This window comes from Haplochromis burtoni, unplaced genomic scaffold, assembly GCF_018398535.1.
Source record: "Haplochromis burtoni strain Fernald_Lab_line unplaced genomic scaffold, NCSU_Asbu1 Contig_33, whole genome shotgun sequence".
NCBI classification, from domain to species: Eukaryota; Metazoa; Chordata; class Actinopteri; order Cichliformes; family Cichlidae; genus Haplochromis; species Haplochromis burtoni.
The window spans coordinates 2,503,568-2,524,524 of NW_024582394.1; the positions used below are offsets into that span (position 1 = coordinate 2,503,568).

At 39.9% G+C, this 20,957-nt stretch overlaps 1 protein-coding gene across 1 annotated transcript in view; it reads left to right on the plus strand.

The window, feature by feature from the left end:
- Positions 1 to 20,957, plus strand: part of fam13b (family with sequence similarity 13 member B) — a 67,178-nt gene that overhangs the window by 29,307 nt on the left and 16,914 nt on the right. Inside the window, exons 7-8 of the mRNA XM_014332755.2 lie at positions 8,854 to 8,978; positions 20,451 to 20,495. Of these exons, the coding sequence (XP_014188241.2) occupies positions 8,854 to 8,978; positions 20,451 to 20,495 (170 nt within the window). The remainder of the gene's footprint in view (positions 1 to 8,853; positions 8,979 to 20,450; positions 20,496 to 20,957) is intronic.

Below are 20,957 nucleotides of genomic sequence, written 5' to 3' on the forward strand. Positions count from 1 at the left end.
TGCGAGGATAATAAAAGGTTTGTTTTTTAGTTCACACTTCTTCGTTTCAGGGTTTCTGCTTGGAATATGAAAGAAAAATATTCTGGATTCTCTACTGAGATGGCTTGTGACATTTTTGGTGCAGCTTAGCTTGGCTTGGCTGGACTGTCTGATAGTGTGTTTTGATTCCTTAGCCCACATTTTTCTTTGGATACACACCAGCTTGAAAATATATTATTGCTCTAATCAACCACAATCCTGTGGCACTAAAATGCTGCTCTGTTGTGACTCATAGCTTTTAGACAGACAGCGACACTGCAGTACCAATATTACAAACATAAAAAGTGTGCACACTGTCCCATCGGAATAATAATATCTGTGATCCACAGTGCCTTGCGTACTGGGGCCACAGTTGATATTTCTGCAGATTAAATGAGGCTTGTAGGCTCGAAGTTAATTTGACTACTGAACCTCAGACCTTTTCCTCTTGAGCTCTTTTCTTGTTACATAATTGTTCTGTTTCATGTCTCAATAAGACCTCAGATCCCTTTGTACATCCCCTGTGCCCGAAGTGGACATAAGTTAAGGCTTCAGCAACAGATGTTTTATAATGCATTTGTTAGACAGCTTGTGAGAAGACTTAGTATGTGGGTAGTTGTTTCTGTTATTACTTTTCTGCTCCCTGCTGCGTTGCTGTATGACCCTTTAATTGCACCAGGTGTCATTTCTGTTTAATGCAGAGCTGCAACGATTCATGGAGTAATTCATAGAATTCTCTTACAAAAAATTCTCGATACAAATTCCTTTCTTTGACTGCTTTTGTGCCGTTGTCACCGTAGGAACGTGAGCGCTTTGCGACTTAAAGCAGACCTGCAGTACCAACAGATTTAGGAGCAGAATAAAAAGTTTAACAACATTAAGCCCACACAGTTTTAAACAAAAACCCTGATGACACAACAGCAGCAGCAGTGATGATGATGCTGGCACAGTTTAACGTGTAGTGCGGACTCTGTTTACACACCGCGAAAAGAAAAGAGGAGGAGCCATTACCGAGACTTGCATCCAAAACAGCAGCGCTGTTCCTGTGATCACCATTTAAACCTTTACTGGAAAAATGCTGGCAGAGTCCACAAACGCTGACATGAGGAAAATTGAACTCTGAAGCTGCAAAAAAATCTTCACTAACGTATATTAAAATGTGCAGATGAACTGTTGACTATCAAAATCGTCACTACTATATGTCACTACTCGATCCGTACCGGAAACCCGATCGGTACCCCGCATGCGCGAAAAGTTTCTACTTTCGGCCGTAGCATTTTACGATAGTCATGGGTCAGAGTATCTGTTAAGATGTTAAGAATAATAAGTATATCTTAAAATGTTTGCAATAATGAAGCATTTCAGTACAATGTAGACAAAAACGAAAAATAAAAAGATAGTTACGGATCGAGACTCCCCGATCCTTACTGCGCATGTGCAAAGTCGGACCGTACAAATCGGGTCTACCCGATCCGCACCGCGCATGTGCAGATGTTTTCTTCTTCTTCTGTTCGTTTAATGGCAGTTTACTCCCCAGTGTACGAGGATACTGCCACCTGCTGACCGAGCGAATGAACCCTATTGTAAACTGAATTAGCGTCATTACAAACGTGTGTTAAATTTGATTTAGTGATAGTCGAGTGTGTTTATGCTTGTCTGTGTGGAGAGGATTGACTGGAATAGTGAAGAACATGATGATGTCCGCTATCACTGTCAGTTGTCAGTAAACATCCGGCTGATGAATCTTCACGTGACACATTGCTAAGTCAATATTATTAAGTCTGTAATTAGGCGCCATTCTTCATATTTTACGGAGCTGTTGTTCAATCGGGGGACTCTCTCTGTGGAGGAGAAAAGCATGAATTTGTTTGTATACGGAGGTGTCCATTGTTTAAATGTCCCGGGCAGTCGAAAAGGAGGCAGAACTGTTGAGAAATGCTAGGAGCTAACTGGGCGCTAACCGTATCATTCAAATATATTGAATGTCGCAATCCGGTTGTTCAGTCTGACGTCACTAGTTGTGTCTGGACCTAAACTCCGCTGCAGGTCCATATATCAAACGATCACTATGGCATTACTGAGAGTTGAAAAACTGTCTAAAGTCTTCCATCTTTAATAAAATGATCAGCGTTCTGCTCTACCAGGTGTAATGAAGACAGAAAACTAAACAGCAGTGACGTTTGTAAGGTTACTGAAGTTTGGCTAGCTGGTATATAATGATGTGCTACGTGACCGCTAGCGACACAGCTATGTTAGCATAATATAAACAAGCTAACTGTTTTTCCACTCGATAAAAGTTAACGTGAGTGTTCTCGGTGGTCAGGAACAAATGTAATCGCATGGCAGGATGCTGTAAAAGGACCAAACTTCAGCCAGAAGAACAACTGAGATAATCCATCCACAATACGAGGTTAGTCATTCATATACTGCTGCATGGGCTGGGCTGTAGCTACATCCTAAGGTTTTAAAAACTGAGCTAAAAATGATTATTGGTAATAAAAGCTGAGGGAGGTCAACAGTGATCACTGACTGTTTTAGGAGCTTTTTGAGATCAAATAGAAGAAAATACAGAACATTAAACATGTTAACAACACAAAAGCCATATTAAATGCAGACTACTTTTTTTTTCTTTTTTTTTTTAAATATTAAACTTTATTAAGAAACAATATACAGAACATGTATACAATCAGAACAAAATTAACATATGCCAGGGGGTGTAATACAAAGAATTACAAACATTCAAATAATTTGTAATTACTACAAATAGTAATAGTTTTCATAGCCTTTTTGTTAAGTGATCCACTAATCAATTTTATGTAACATAAAACATCATTATAGTAATGTTTAAAATTAGGTTTTTTGTTACTGTATTTGCATTTGTGAAAATAAAATTTAGCTAAGATAACTAACACGTTTATTATAAAGTAAACATCTTCTTTTTTGCCTTTGAAAGAAACAAAATACACCATTTTCCCATTTCACAGTAAAGTCTTTATAGAGATGTCCAGCAATGAATCTACTGAAGTCTTTCCAAAATGTTCTAGCGTATGAACAGATCCAGAAGAGGTGTTGCACAGTCTCAGGATGGCTTCCACAAAATCCACAGTTCACATTTATGTCCCTTTTGAACTTTGTCACGTAATGATTAGCAGGATAAAATTTATGCAGCATTTTAAATGAGACTTCCTTCACTTTATTCGTTACCAGATACTTGTTAGGAATTGTCCATACTCTTTTCCAGTTAATATCACTGACAAAGAAATCCCAATAAGAGACCACATGTGGGATATAAACGCAGACTACTTTAGGCCCGGAAGTAGGATTCGTCGCGTCATCACTGAACAACCGGATGTTGACAAAGAGAGGAAGTGACATAAGATTTGCGCATGCGAGGTACCGATCGAGTTTCCAGTACGGATCGGGTAGTGACACCAACAGTTTCCAACAATGGCGGCAGCTAGTTAGTTTTAATATTACTCTTATTATTCTTTCTGGGTCACAAAATAAAGGTTTAACATATTTTCAGGCGAGAATGTAGCTGTGTAAACCTCAAATATCTGCTCAGTTTATCAAGACACCACATATTTTCAAAAGCGCTCCGACGTTTTCGGAGACGTCTGTTACCCACTAGCTCGATAGCGAGCCGGGGGCTAGGCTCACTAGCGCCGTGAGAACACCGGACTCCCGGCAAATCATGTTCAAACCCACCGCCGTCTTTCGCTACTCAGGTTAAATATATATAAGTCACTTAGATAACTCAAAAATGTTATTGTTTGGCTTTTTTCAGTATGTTATTTGTTCCTGAGTAAATCGGTTTGGCTGAGATTAAAGTTCTAGTTTTTACACAGCTGAATAAACGTCAAGCAGACAGCTGATTATCAGAAGTGTGAGATGCTGGAGAATATACTCCAGTGTCCTGTTTTAGATAGCAAGGAGTTTAGTGAACTTCACTGAAACAATCTGCAATCCAATTCATTAAAATTTAATAAACTGTCATCTTGTCTTTATTTTTAGTTAGCACAGACCTTAAACACTTAAAGCTGAAAGCTAATGATAGTTATATAAGAGCAGATGCTGCCGGTGCAAGAAGCTGTACGTTTTACGTCCAATGGATGATGATCTGATTAGTCGACTAATCGCAAAAATAATCGGTGACTAGTCGACTATCAAAATAATCGTTTGCGGCACCCTAGCTGAAAGCAGCCGTCCTGTTTTACATTGGAGCAATACCTGTAGCAAACAGGGGTGAGTCTAAAGGGGGGTGTTGGGTGTACTAGACCATGTATTATCACAAGTATTTCTTATCTGATTGCTCGATTAATTGATGCATTAATCAATAGATTATCCATCAATGGCTGCACCTCCCTGAACCTGTTTCTTCCTGTTAAAAAGGGAGTTTCTCCTTCCCACTGTCGCCAAAGTGCTTGCTCATAGGGGGTCATATGATTGTTGGGTTTTTCTCTGTATGTATTATTGTAGGGTCTACCTTACAATATAAAGCTCCTTGTGGTGACTGTTGTTGTGATTTAGTGCTGTATAAGTAAAATGGAATGGAAGAGATTACTCTATTACTAAAATAATCAATAGCTGCATTGTAGTGCAGCTGCAATGTGTATACATGCAGTTGAGTGAATGAAAGGTTGTAATTTTAAAACCTAGGAAAATCTAGGATTATGTGTTCCATGTATGAAAGACTTGTCTGTCTACTTAATTACTGTCTTAATGAAAGCACAGGTGTGGTCAGAACTGTGAACAGTAACTCCAACTGGGTGGATGTAGTAAATTCATAAATATCAAGGTGTTCAGCAGCAGTGAACAGCCTGCTTAGGATGGAGGACACACACTTGCTTGGACCTCTGACACGAGTGATAAATTATTGAGTGGTAGCCTATTTAAGTTTGAATGTGGAGTTATTTAAGGAGGATCTGTTGGCCTAGTTGGACAGCAGAGGAGATGTATAATAGCTGTGGAGAGATATATAGTATGAACACACAAAGATCTACGGATTTTTCAATAACGTCTTATGAATACACAGCTACATTCTTGATTTATTTACTTTGACTAAGATCTAGATCACACTGCCCACTCACTGCAGGAACATTAGGCCAGAGGGCTGTTCTCCAGTGGTACTGCTGGAAGTAAACAGTGCAGTCTTGCAAGCAAGAATGAGCAATAAAGCACTGAGAGGAGATTCAGTTGAACAGTTTGGACCTTTACACTTCCAGCACCTTAAAAAAAGTCCACTTCACAGTTCAGCTTCCTCTCTGCAGTAGATAAATCTGAAAATGAGAAAGAACTGCTTCTCGTCTTTGTTCTCTTTAGTCTCATACCGCTCTGAGCGTACAAATGACCCCTTGGAAACCGCAAATGTAGGCCACAGTTTGAGATCGGTAATGCCCATCCCAATCAGTTGTTCTGTGATTGTTCTGTGTTTTTGGCCCACAGACAGTTTTACAGCCAAGCTAGTGATGTCAGTGCAGCTTGTTCCTTGTTCTCCATCCTGAAACTCTGGATTAGACTGCTAAATAAGGGCCAATGTCGTGACCTTTTGTTCTAGAGTGTTCTCTCCCATCGTTTCACCCACTCGACCACACACACACCACACAGAGGCGCACTTGTCTATCATCACTGGGACTTGATGTCTAAAAGCACTGCATCTTCTGTTTTTAAACATTAATTTGATAAGTTAGCCCGATTAAAGATTTCCACAGCCCTAAATGGGGGTGGGGCGGGGGGTTATAACTGTTTAACCAACCCAATGAATGACCAAGCAAGGTCATCTTGACAGGGGGATTTAACCTCTCTTATGCTCTAATATTGTTACATCACCTCAAATGCTTTCTGATAACTTACTCAGCACATTGTTGACCATATTCATAACTCCATTTATACCATTTGAATGAACACATCTAGCCCTGGGGGAAGTTATACAATCAAGATTCATTGTTCATGATGTCAACCGCTAATGTGGATACACAGGGGCTTTTGTATTTAAAGCTTATCCACACCAATTTTTCCATGTCACTGACCAGCAGCCTGGATAGAATATGCTTCTGTTAAATCTTTAATCCCAGGTCATGTTCATTGAATTCAATATTAATTTTTCGTGCAAAGAATTTTTCATGAGTTTTGCATAATTTTAATGTTTAACCCGTCTTTCTGTGATTTCCTGCTGTGTGTGTGTTTGTATCTGTTTGTGGCAATCACATAATCTGAAATTATTTTACACTCAAAATATTCTGATTTGGATTATAACATCAGGAAGGTGTTTACTAAATGACAGTTTCTACATTTATTGTTTCAGCTCTCTGGTTGATAATTATGTGTATGTCCGGGTCAGCGGAGAACGTTTTAATGAAAAGCAGCTGAAAGAAGCAAGCAAGGAAAGTTGGGTTCTTATATATAAATGTCTAAGATAAGAGATGAATTTTCTGCATTCATATATAAACATCCAAAATTGGAGTTTTAATAAATCAAAACAATATTTCCCGATGGTAGCATGGTTTCCATCCATTCTCTTCCACGTATCCAATTCAGGGTCGCTTCTAGAAAAGTCCAAGTATGATTGTGATGTGATGTGAAGGCAGAAATGAACAGAGTCCTCTCTTAACATCACCATGAGCTGAGCTGCTGCTTATTTTTCCAGCTCCTGTGAAACATTAGCATCACTTGTATTTTTTATGTGTTAATAGCAAAGGATGGTCAGGAGATTAATAATTGTCTGTCAGGCTTCCATATAATTTAATCAGTATTTCACACACCTACACGTAAAGATAAGCTGAGCTACGGGGTGATAATTAACTGCATGCTGGGATAAAGGATATTTTCACTTCTCAATTGAAGCTCTGTCATAAAAACTGAGACTGAAGCTGTTTAAAAGTCTACGTTCTGCACTTGGTCTCACTTAGACACACACACGCTCTCTTACTTCAGGGAATCTCGTGAGTCATCCTCCTAGGTCTGCACATGTGACGATGCAAGAATTTCCCAACAGCCAATCAGGGCTTTTTTTAACAGAGGTGTTTCCATAGTGACAGTACAGTGACAGCAGCAGATGCTGAGAAGACCAAAGGAGAGAGGCACAGGAAAGGGCAAACAGGGTGATGTTGTTTCCTCATGACAGTGAATCTGGTTTAACCTTTAATCCACGTTCCTTTCTGGGTTTTTGTAGTTGAGGTCAAACTTGTGTCTAACGCAATGTGAGCATAAGGTGTAGCCTGAAGACATAGCTGATGATTTTACACAGGAAAAAATATCTGTTTATAAAAGTCATGTTTTACTAAATCAACAAAAGAAATCCTTGAGCTGGAGCATAAAGTACAGCTTGTTCACATGCTGTCACCTACCAGAATGATGATGAGTTATTTCTGTCAACATATTTATTCCCCCTCCCACCTTCTCTCCTACATCCATCTCCTTCCCGTCTCCCTTTCTTTCTTTTTACTGGCAGATTCATTATCACTCTTCTTCTTTCCCTTCGGCTCGCTCGCTTGACCTTTTCCTCATCGTATTCACACCTTCTTACATGATCTTAGCCTTAAAACCGGAGCTGCGGCAAAAGAAACTCAATAGTTTGTTGTCGAGTTTAGGTTGCACTAGAAACACGCAGCATCAGCTCGTCTTTTTCCATCACCCTGTTTCCTTCTCTGTAAAAGTGGCTCGTGCAGGCCAATCAAAGGATTTTCCTGCACCTACAATCGGACATGTGCTCTCTGTGAGTCAAAGGAAAAACAAGACGGTGATTTTTCCTTCTGGTGTGTGTTGCGTGTTCAGTTTTTCACAGAGTTTGTGTGATATGGTTGAGTTAACATCCAGAAACCTCCGCAATTAAATAAAATGTCTTCTGGTGGTTATTTTTCTATATTAATAATCAATTTTTGACCCATTTCTGTGACCTTTCTATATTTGCAGAGTACACAGACCCACACGTATCATACATGTCAACTATGTGCTCAGTGTGTTTACAGCTGTGGATGCAGTCTGACATTTAAAAAAGGTTGAGTATCTGCCATTTAGAAGCAAAATGCATTCACTTGTTAATTTTTAATTTATTTTTATTTTATATCAAACAGCAAAGCTCCACGTGCTGCATACCTTGTGGTCTGGTTTCTCCTTATTACAGTCTTGGAATGTGACTATCATGCATCGGGACATTGCTACGTCAACGAGAAAATGATACATCCTCAAGCCCGAATTTAAACCCTCGTTCCCGTCCTTCTCCCTCCTTCTCGTTTCTCTTGTCCACTCATCGCCCCCTCCATCTGTCCGTCAAAGAAATGTTTTTTCCCTCCCTCCTGAAGACTACATCTGTGCTGTCAATGTGTTACTCATTAGCGTCGTCTATATTTGGATATCTAATTGAACAAACTGTGACATCTTGGTTCTGCCTTGCAAACACAGAGTATATACAGCTTTATATGAAATGATTTTATCTCTGCAATCACTGGAAGTCCCTGAAAAATAAAAATATAGGATATGTTCACATGTTATTCTTATAACTGTAAACCTAACAGTGAAGTTGGCCGTCTTCATTGGACTCCATCGTGAGGCTGGTTAATGTCAGCGTGTATATTTCCACTCAGCATGAGATACAGATAAATAAAGTTTCACGTTACTACCCGAAATCTTTATTACAAAATAAACATGCATCGCATTACCCTTTAAGAAACCGCTTTGGTAAACATTTCTGGATTATGCTACACCCGCAGTACAGGTGGACTGTGGTTACCTGTGCTGTAACCTTTGTTGTTCCGTAATGTAATCCTGTTTTTAAATCTAATTGTTTTAGTGCTTGTAGTGCTCCTCATTTACATCCTTTTATATTTCTGTCTGCAGATCACAGAGCTGTTGGATGATGAGAAGTGTGAGGCAGAATGTGAAGAGCTGCCTCAGGACGGGGAGGACGGCCCTGCCTCCGACTCACCGCAACGCACGCACACCGATGACAACCCCGCAGTCAGGTGCGGTCACACATCTCTGTCTTTGTTATTAGATCACATGATGTGTCAGAGTCATATTAGGCAGAGGATATGACATGTGATAAAGGGCATGACATGTCTTGGATTAAAAACCAAGACGTTCCAGTTCTGTGTTATTTTTCGACAGCCCTTCAGGCCAACTAGCAATGTGGTCACTTTATCAGCTGCTCGTCTCAGTCTGATTAAGAGAGATTTTGTTTGGTCTGTAATGGACTCTCAGTGTAGGAACAATAGCTCATTCACTCATCGAGTTATTTCATTTTATGATGCCCTAGAAACAGTGATTTTTAAAAAGACAAACAAATATTTTAATCCCAAGGCGCACCAAAAGACAAGCCAAACTTTCAAGGCACACCTGCATGCCTACATGTGGAAAATAGCTTCTTTCATGTGAAATATCAGTTCCTCTTTTATTTATATATTAGCAGAAATGGGCATCTTTTACAGCACATTTGTAGCATCTGGATCGTAACGCCTACAGATTAGTTACTTCTACTTTGCTCCACACAAGAAAGCAGTCTGTTTTATGTTCTCAGTCAGACCCTTTTGATGTGTACTAATATAGACAATTTAGTGTTTTTGCAGTTGCAATGTATTTAGTTCAGTGTATGCTTCTGAAGTTAACTGGATGATATCTTGTTTGAGCTGTGGTCCCATTTTAGCCCACTGTGAACATATTTAACTGTGTTATAGTATAAAAGGTCAGCAATGACAGCAGGGATCAAGTTGGAGTATGAGTGTGTCTATCTTTGGTATTAGCAGTTAATTTTTTGTTTGTGGTTCAATACAAAATGTTTTCCGTGACTGTGTTTATATTTATGTGAGCTTTATTAGAGGAAGATTTAAGGTTGCAGCTATTGTACCACAGTGCACAGACTGCCAGTGAAAACAAAGGGGGGATTACATGCAGTAAATTCTTTAAATTAAACAATGCACATCAGATGGTTTTGATCCTGAAGTCACATGGGATTGATTTTAGTTGGTATTAAATCTCGGTTAGCCGTGGCTAGCCTGCAGCCATCATCCCTTTGACCTCGACTAACCTCTTGTCTGGTCTGGGGGGGATTACTGTGGTATTTGTAGACCATGGAGCATCCAGTGTACTCCGCAGAGCCATTTCAATAATGCACAGATTTAGAGATTGTTTTTTTTTCTTTTTTAATTCCTAGTCCTATTTAGTCCTCTCGAGTCTGGTTATGTGAAAAAAATTTTTTATTTTTGTGTTTTCAGAGTTGACATTTTCATAGGCTTGTTAAATTAAATGCATAAATGTTTAGAATTTGAGCATTAAGGATGGTACTGGTTATGATTGGATGGGTTTGTTTTTTGTTTTCTACGATTATAACCGCCAGGTTTTTGGAAGCAAGCTGGAAACACTTACAGTCGGGTCTATTAATTTAACCCGCGTGCTTGATCCAGAGCCAGTCCTGACCTCTCTGGGGCCTTAGCAAAGTTCTGCCAAAGGATCTTCCTGACAGATCCATGACTCATTTTAACTATTTATCATTGCCACATAATTACACCAGTGATCCCACTACAAACCTAACTCCCTAAACCATTTAAGGATAAGCACTGCTAGGTAGAACACAACGAGATGTGGACGATAAACAGTGTCGTTTCTATAGAACTACATGAAGTTTCAACATCAGATTTGGAGACTTGTCTAATTTTCTGTTAAAATACACAGAAATGTTTTTGTTGAAAATCAGGTTGGGCTGTTTTTTTGTCCTCAAACCTTTTTTTGAGTTGAGCTTGCTGTTCCATATATGTATATGCCATATGCTTTGACAAGGCTCCAAAAAGGTAAGTTCCCATCTAGTGATTCAGCGTTAACGGTGGCTCAGTTGTTTGTCTAGACTTGACAGACAGGGAAGGCTGTCCTCTGTGGCTGTTGCTGTGCCCTCTTAATAGACTCTGACAGCCAACACACACACACACCTTAGATTCCGACAGCCTCTACTCATTTCAGATCTATATATATATTCCCTGGAATTTCTCTTCTGATCTCTCTTCTTACCCCATCACTACTTCCCTCCCTCTCTGCCCTTGCTTATGTTCTCTCTCCATGTGTGGAAAGTATTTTTCATGGGATCACTGAAATACCCTGGCAGCATGAGAAGCATCACCCTTAGAAAGCACGTCTATGGCTAAAGGCGGGAGGAGAGCGATGGATTAATGGAGGGAATGGAGATTCAGGCAGCTAAAAGCGCCACAGTGAGATAAGAACTGGAAAATGTCCCTACTTGTGAACGATTTATTGATTTTCAATCTAAGTGATAATGCAATACTAGACCTCAGGAGGAAAAATGTCAGCCTGACAGTAGATTTTAAAAACATTAGCAAACGTTTGTCTTCAATTTTACCTTTGAAGACAAGTTGGCCTCAATTTTTTACTTTTTAGAGCGTCGTACCAGTCTAGCGTGACTGACCCGTGTAGCTCTTCGTGAAGCAGATTACATCTGTGTACATAAAAATCACGCATGAGATTATTTTGTGTGACTGTGGAAATGATTCGTATATCTCACTGGGACACCATACCAGGCTGGAGAGCCTTGTTCTGTCCATTTGTGCCAACAATTTTCATGTGCACGCACACATATATGTCTGACCTCGTCCCTTCTGGGTCACCTGCACTGGCTTTGACCAAACTGTCAATGGTCACAACAATTTGGATATTAATAATCATGAAACTGATCTGTGTTGGTCTGGTCCTAGTTTTGGGCAATGTGCAAAGGAACTGTTTATATGTTTGGGAAACCTGCAGTGAGCTGAGACTGAAGAAGTCACTTGGATGAGTGATGAAATGTTTCTCCAACTGAAAACCCATCGTTCAGATGAACAGAATCAGCTTTTGGGGATTTCCTTACCTGGATGATTGAGCATGCATCGAGACAAACAGTCACTTACTTTTTTACCTGTGTGAATTGGATGTTGAAAGCTTGGTTGTGTATTCTGTATCGTTTTATGCCATATTGCACTGGCCCAAACTGACCGCTGGAGTCCTTATCAGGTGTAAATCATAGCCACTGTTTTGGATTAACAGGCACAAATTGTACCACAGTCCCCTTACAATTCTTCCCTCGAGTTTGCACAGTGTAAAAGGGCCTTTAAACTCTCTGCACACGAGGAACAGAAAGGAGACAGAAACCATGGTTAGTTTTACATCCTCATCCAGAGCTGAAAGCTTGTGATAGCACGATCTATCACAAATGCTGAAAGAATCCCATCATGTATAAAAAGGAGAGAAAATGTCCCAATTCAAACCACCCTGTCTTGTTTTTCAAAAGCGAAAAAAATAATTGCCGGATTTTTGTGTTCAAATCCAACACATAATTAGCTCTGCTTCCCAGGGCTTTGCTGCTTCCTGGTACAAATTGATAAGGTAAACCTGTTCTGGGCTGTCTCTGCTCTGCAGTCTGCTTCCAGAAATTTTATAAATAACAATCCTTCAGTAAGTATTGACATGTGTTGATGCTGTTCTCCGTTAGGTTTTCCTTACTTGCACCCTGCCCATGCTTAAGGTAACCATGACTCGAATATGTTGGCTATAAGATCTCTGCGTGACCTGTACATGGACTGTATATAGGTCAGTACAGGGGTATCAGCTTTTTGTTTTTGGCGTTTCAACCTACTTAATCGATAGTCATGTTTGCTTTATTTTCAAAAGCTGACACCAAAAGAAAAAAGGTAGATATGCACACAGACCAAGTTGTTTTTAGATTCTTTTCTTTTCTTTCTTTATTTAGCATTTTTAAATTGTGATGTATGTTTCTATAGCAAAAGGAGTGTAATGCACACAGGAAGTGAGGGATCAGTACATAATCAAAACATTTAAAAGGATACACAGAACTAGTCAACACTGTCATACTGTGTTTTCTTCAGCACGAGAGGATTACTGTAACAAAGAGGTCTGGAACATGGAGGGGGCTGGATCAGCAGGTCAAGGCAGTGGAAAAGTAATAGGAGACATAAAAAAAATGTACAACGCAATCAACGCTAAACAAAACTGTCATTGCAGTTAATTTAATGACAGAAAGCTGTTGCACAGCTGTTGTCAACTCCACTCTCCATGCATCTATTTCACTGTGACACTCATGGAACAGAGATTAGAGTGAGCTGGAAACGATAACACAAGCCTTCAGCTTGAAACACCTAAAGGAGAAAACACACAGCCACAGCAGCACTGCAACATGGCATATGATGTGCATCAAGTGACACGAACAATGGCCAAGCGTGACTCGGACCACGTTAAACAACCTGTCTGTGAGGGACAACAAAATCCCATGTGCATCCACCATTTGAAATTTGATTTCTTAGTTGTAGAGCCAGTCTGCAGAGCCACACCTTACCAAGTTTATAAGTGTAGGTGAAGGGTTATTGCAGTTGTGTGAAATGTCACGCACATCATTGTGTGACTAGTCACAGCAGGGTTTCTAATTATACAAAGAAAACATTAGAAGCTGCTGTTTTGACACATGCCATTCAGCAGCGGTGTGTTTCTGGCTTTAATTAAATGTTTCTATATCACTGCATTAAGTTGATGGGACTGGTTTCTTATGGCTTGGTGAATTGTTGTCAGTACAACCCAGTGAACCCATTAATAATGTTCAAACAGGTCTCCTGGTCCTTTCACCCTTTGTTTCTAGACTGTGGCCTTGGCACTAGCTTCGGGCACAGTGTGTAAAATGATATACCAGCTGACCCAGATTGTACCGCTCATTGATGTGCTATCAGTGCTCATCCACAGTTCGGGGACAGCTGTTCTATCTTTCCAAAGAGTGCTCACGTTTCTAAATCACAATAGATAAAACAGTTATTCTGATTGGCTCTGAAGCCTCTTTGTCAACATGCTGCCCTGTTGTGTCTGTATCTTATAAATAGAAGATAAAGTTTTAGTTTAGGCGTCACCAAAGTCAGCGGTAATGCCAGGCAGGCTGAAAGTCAAAGTAGTGTTAATGATTCATGAAGAACGCTTCATAACATTTACACATTCTCCTCGTCTGTTTCTTCCCCTGAGAGATTCTTGGAACGTTGTGTGTAGACAGGTGTATCCCACATGGAAATAACAGAATCTAAAGTTGGATCCTTTAGGAAGTTTGGAACTAGCAGGATTTGTACACCACTGAGCGGATTTGGTGTATTGCACATTTCTTATGATGGTCATGAAAAAGTTTTTTAAATTTTTCTAGTCTGTCAATAATCTGCAAGTCCATGGTCTTCAAATTGACGGCGGTTAGAGTTATATATAATAATACCCAGTCGTCAAGTTTAAAGTGAAGTTTTTAAAGAATTTATCCAAACTGTAATCATTGAAGTTGTGCTAACTAATTGAAGGATCAGTTGAATCATAAGCACAGAACACAAAGTGTCAATACAGATCTAATATGTCGAAACTGTTAAAACAAGTTTCTTCCTTTTAAAAAAAATCATACAGAAAACAAGAATTTGGATCAAACTTCTCCTAGTTGCTGTATGTGAGGGTTAAATTTTGCTTGTGCAACTGTAAAATCATCAACTTTTAACTTTCACTGTTCTTTATGGAAACTTCCAGAAGCTTCACCTTACAGTTTGTCCAGAACAGAAGAACAGAGGCACACTGTCTGATATAAACACACTGTGTTCATAGTCACACTGAAGCTCCCAAATGGAAAATGCTTATTTTTTAAGTGTAGTTACTTTTGTAGGTACGTTTTGCTTAAACAGACAAAATCAGTATTTGGTTTTCTTTTTTGTAAAATATGTACCTAGTCTTGTATTTAGTATTTAACAGCAGCTGTTTGCTCAGGATGATTCATGATTTTTGTCTTTCTGCTGAGGTCATGCTTAGTGAGCGCTGTGCCTCTAAATCTCAGGGGCTATAATGGTTTTAGTCTATTGTTTTCCTTCTCCGCTCTTACTACGAGACTCGAAAGTTCTCTAAAACTTCAATATACATCTTTTAAAAAAGCTTAATAACTTAATATATACAACCATGGTGATTATAGATAACAAAAATATTAACAAAATAAGGAAAAAACACAATTTAGTTAACTGAACTAAAAAATAGACTAAAAGAAAGAAAACTAAAACCGATAAAGCCATCCAGGAAAATTCTTAGATTTTTGACTTTGTCAGTTTAGTTTGGCTGATCGGCGCGTGGATATTTTTGTCTTTATTACTTCTCTTTTGAGGGAACCCACAGAAGTTTCTTTAGGATTTCTGATCGAAGCGGTTCCCGTTCAGTTTTACTTGCTTTGTCTGAGTCATGATTATCAGGGATATTTGTAGTCGATGAATCAGCACACTGACAGGAGTCTTCACCTTTAGTCCATTTGTGTCATACTTGTTCTCCCTTTTGTTCCTTTTTAACTCTTCCTTCATTGACTGGTATAAATATTTTGGCCTCTTTGTTCCTTCACACCCTTTTTCTTTCGTACACTGTTTCTGTGCCTTTTTAGTCTGTATTTTCTAAATGTTTTAATTCTTCTTTTTGGAAAAAGCTCATACAGCGTGTTTTAAAAGACACAGGCATCTGTTAGTTTGTGTGCATCTTGTCTGTGCGTGCGCGCCATTACACAGCCCACGGGGCTGACTGTAAACTGCTGAGTTCATAGTCGGCACTGAGTGGACAAAAAAAATCAACCCTCTTCCCAGTTTCTGCCGTAAGATTGGCCCACATAGCTTTCCCTCCCTCTTCCCTCTTTACAATTGGGTCTCAAATTCAGCCCCTCCCATCCCATTGGTCCTCCTGGGGTTGTTGCCTGGTTACATCAGAAGCTCATATATTTGAGCAGAGCTCTGGATATTTACTGCAGCACTTTTGGAGACAGAGTGCAGAGTGAGGCAACCTCACTCACTCACACACACATCCACACTTGTTCATAAATTCAAGACACACACCGTTTTAGAGGACGCTACAGCATGCACCCTGCTGACACCGTGGCTCTGTTGCTAGACCTGCTTGTACTGACGCTGACACCTCAAAGTGCTCAATTGGGATAACCTCTGAATACAAGGTTGATCTACAGACCTGCCAGGTACTCGAAGAAGGAAGGAAAAACTGAGGGTTCAGGAAGAACAAGCTTAACAGCTGGATACTGCTGCTACAGGAGATGTGTCAATTGGTTAACAGGCAAAAAGAAGAGAAACACAGAGATCGTGCAGAGTTTGGCTAAAAGTCAAGCTCGCTTCTCACACTGGACTTCAATAACCTACAGGTTGGCTTGCTGAGTACAGTGGAAAGACGAGAAAGAAGATACTCAACAGAGAAACTGACAGAAACTGAACCGCCTACAGGCTTGATCCAGTGGCATAAAAACCCCAAAGCTAAACAAAAAGAGTAGATCACAGTGAGAGGAAACACAGCTGGGAAAATGAGAATGGCCTGTGACATTCTGCTGCAGAGGTAAACATCAGGGGTTATGTAACTCCTGTAGTCTGACTGGAATGAAAGATTTCATGGATGAATAGATGGATGAAGGAGAAAGCAAATATGTGGTTGGATGATTGATGAAGTGAATAAAGAGAAGAGGTGGGGAAAGTGGATCGTTGTGGATTGTTTGAGGGAAAATGACTATAAGAAGCAGCAGGAAGAATAGTTGAAGTTTTGATTTAGGTATGAATTGGTGGAAATGTTAGGAATTTAAAACATCATTGTACATGGAAAACTGGAGGGGAAGGAAGATAGTTTGTGCTTGTTGCTCAGTCTTTATTTACCAGAGAGAAGAAAGAGGAGCTGTATAGGAGTCCAGAGGAAGTATATACTTGACAGCAGATTTTTTTAAGTTATGTAATCTCAATATAAATGACTCAAGAGTGCATGATGACAGTGTGTCAGCACTTTTTGCACCATAGAAGGAAAGAAAAGGCAAGTTAGTAGGGAGTAATTAGGCGTGTGGAAGTTTATCGACAGAAATTTTGCTAACTGATTAAAGTAAAACAAGTCCTGATGTGCCAAATGCCAAACCCCTGTTTCCTTCTGCTCAGATGTAAGGATTTTGATGCCGTTCAGCTAATGATTAGCAATTAGAAGATGTGACCTTGAGCTTTTTCTTTTTAATGCTGTTACCTCACATTTTACAAGCAAATCTATTTAGCAAGAAAATAATCATTGATTCATTTTTGGCTTTTTCTGACATGGAAAAGAATGTGAATTAAACCATCAATATGTAAAAAAAAATATAATGCATAGTTAGATGTAAAATAATCAAAACGGTGAGGGTATCTGTAAATGTGCAAGCTCCTAACAATGTTGCATCAGTTCCTCGTGACTGGTGAATGGTGGAATGAGGAGGATTTGTTGGGCCAACTTAACCAAAATCAAATCGGTATTCTCTGATGGCCAAACTGCTGCGGGACAATTAAGAGAAAACGAATGAATCTGAGCTGCGCAAAGCAAATGATGGAAGCAAACAAATGAGCATCATGGAGGCAGTGAAACAAACAGATGTTACATCTTTGACCTGGTCTGTGTTTAGGTTGCGATCTGAATACAAACATCTGTGACGGATTTTTGGCGCTTCCACGAAGGACTATAAATGTTTACAGTTTCAGACGCAGCCAGGAGAGCTGTTTATGAGATGTAAGATGATGCTTATGAAGAAGAGTGGGCAAGTGAGTGTGTGTTTCAGGTTGTGCTAAGGAAGGAAAGGCTTATGCAGGCAAGGTGTATTTATGTCCGAAGTGGGTAACGAGCTTAAGCAGTGAGCTATGTTTTGTTGAACATGCTGGTTTATATATATATAAATATATATGTATGTGTGTGTGTGTGTGTGCGGGGGCTGCTGCAGTCACTATTACCTCCCAGCCAGAGCAGAGCCGAGTCAGGTTTGCTGACAACAGCACATCTTTAAAATCATATCTCACCTCTAACTTACCTTACGCGCGCACACACTCGTATATTCTTGCCTTTGCATCAGAAGAACCATTGAAAATAACAAAAGTGGGTAATTGATTAGTTATTTTATTCTTTAGTGTCATCACTGATAATACAAAGTCCCTCTGCTCTACTTTGCAGTAACCCACAATCTTTTAGCTGTTTAGTCACCAGTCAGCTGACTTGATGGCGCTAATACACAGCACAGTGGTTCACCTCTGCAGTTCATGCTCTTATCTGTGCAAAACTGATACTGGTGTCCTAAATTTGTGATACACACAGGGTACTGTAATGTTTTAGATTTCAGATAATTGCACAAACTCAAAATAGAGTCGAGTAAATACTGCACATTTCATCCACATTTCTCAATGATTTTATCTCCTAATACCTGAAGGTCACGTCCCGTGCTGCAAGTATAAAATGTGTGATTGCGAGATAATATTAAATCGTACAAGTTTTTCTCCATTACTGAAAGCCAATAGGAGATATTTTTTAAAACAGCTTTGTTGAATAATGATTGAATTACCTCAGCAGCACGCACAGCAGCAAATGGAAGGATAGCTTTCAACACAGATGGAAATAACAGTCGTGTTTAGACCGTGGCAGTGCTGACTGAGATAATCCTTTGGTGGTAAATCAGCAGTAAATATGTTATGAATGTATAAATATTGCTCTTCACAAATGGAAACCCATGTAATACAACTGGAGAAAAACGGCCAAACGTACATGATAGTTTTATATTTATATTGATTTATTGATATTGATTTATATCAAGTTAAGAGCTGAGTTGTGATAATTACTATATCCAAGACTACAAAGTTTACACAAGAGTGCTAATTATGGTGGTGTGTAAGTTGGACTGTGTCCACTGACCCTGCTGCAGGAGAGATGTTTCTAGCAGAGGGATCCAGGGAGGAGGCAGCAGATTAACCTGATGCGATCTGAGTGATTCTGGCAAGCATCCCTTTTACTCTGACGCGCTCGTCTCTGTACCTTTAAGACGTAGATAATAATGCAGTTAGTAAAATCAAAAAAATCAGTCATAATCTGTTTGAATAATACAAAGTTTAGTGGTCATCATATATGTAGAGACTAAATGTAAGTTGAACTATTTATACTTTGGTCACTAACAAAGGGTTTAGAGCATTAATGCCAACAAATAGCTGTAAAAGGTGTGGTTCCTTAAAATGTTATTAAGGGCTTATGTGTGTCTGCCGTCGAGGCTTTAGGAGCTGCTCTAATCCAACTACTTGAAGCAAAGCTGTGTGTGTGTGAGTGTGTGTGTGTGCGCGTGCGTGTGCGTGTGTGTTCTGGTTGACTCATTGTTAGGTCTCTGCAATACGAGCGCCTTCCTTTTTGTCTGTCCTGCCTTCACACTCACTCATGATCAAGGCTACATTCTCAGGAAGGGAATGTCGGATGTTTGCTGCCTTCATAGTCAGTGAGATGGAAAAAAAAGAAGCAAAGCGGAAGAGAAAGGAGAGCTCAAGAAATGCAGTAATGAAACTAAAAAGGCTTTTTGGGGCTGAGTGAGCATGAATGAAAAGAAAAAATAGAGTGATAAACAGAAGCAGATTTGATTTAAAACATAGCTAATGGAAGACAAACACCCCAGAGAAAGAAAAGAGAGGGAAAGTAGCAAGAAGGAGAAGAATAAAGAGAGGGCATTATGGTTTCCTATCTGCCATTAATAATTCAGTCATTATCGATCAACCTGAGCACTTCTTGTAGCGTTAAAAGTGCATGTGTGTGTGTGTGTGTGTGAGACAGACCCAGAACACACATACACATGAAAGTCTTGCATAACGTCAGCTGTTGTTTTTCTAATGAGTCGAGTTTGCCCCCTTGACTGACACACACACTCACTCACTCACTCACTCACTCACTCACTCACACACGCGCACACACACACACACACACACACACACACACACACACACACACACACACACACACACAGCAGAAGGTCGTTCGCATTAAGTCCAAGAGCACCGACACGTCTTAGGTAGGTGTGGGTGTGTGGGTGGGTGGGTGTGTGGGTGGGTGTGGGTGGGAGTGTTATATAAATCCTGGCGTGCCTGTCAGTGGGTGTGTTTGTGAATCAAGTGATGGGACACATCACAGCCAACTTCTTGTTTCATGCCGTGTACACATGCACACGCACACACTTCCCTGCTTATGGAAGAACAAGTATGACATTACATACACAACTGTCTATCTGATCAGCAGGGTCAAGCAGAGCTCTGTAGCCTAAATAACAATCTGCCCACTCAGAGTGGCGCCACTGACTAAAACTGTGCGTGTGATACATTTGCTGAAATTGTCATTTCAGGGCATCTCAGACATCACTGTGCTAATTTTTACATGTTTTTCATTGATTTCACCTCTACTACCTCAGTGCTCGATCCCTGCTCTGTCTCACTAATGCACGTATAGAATACACAGACATACTCTTTGTTAACAGCATTGCTAACATTCTTCTTCCCTGTTTTGACTCTTGCGGCTCGACACCCGCCTCCTCCAAGGTCAGTGCGGGACAGGAGTCGAGGAGTGCGTGATGTTCTAACCTTGTTGTGCTTTTCCTCTCTCTGGCTCTACAGCTCCCACCTCTCCCCTATATCCATCCTGCCTGCTGACTCTGCTGAGTAAGTCTCCACATTTTCACACACACACTCACAATGGCATACTTAGACATAAACTCACGCTCACATACGCATTACATCACAACAACTTATCATAAACATCATAAGCTGTAATAAAATATGTACTCAATAATTCTTAATATTATATCCTGCAGAGGCATTTCATGTTAGAATATAATATTAATGAAACTGCAAATAATCAATAAGAGAAAGACAGAGCCATATTATATGTTAAGCGTGATGAGGCAGTCAAATAGCGTTTTCTCAAGAGGCGAATAAAATAATAGAAATCGAGATTGATGTGCAGCCGCTGCTGAGACAAGTGAGTTTTAAAAACTGTACAAGGTTTAGAGGAAGAGACGAGCAGGAAGGAGGAGAGCCGGCCTTGTGTTTTGATTAGGAAGCTAAAGTAAAGCATTTTGCATGGCGTGGCACTTTGACGGTCTCAAGGACACGAACTGCAAT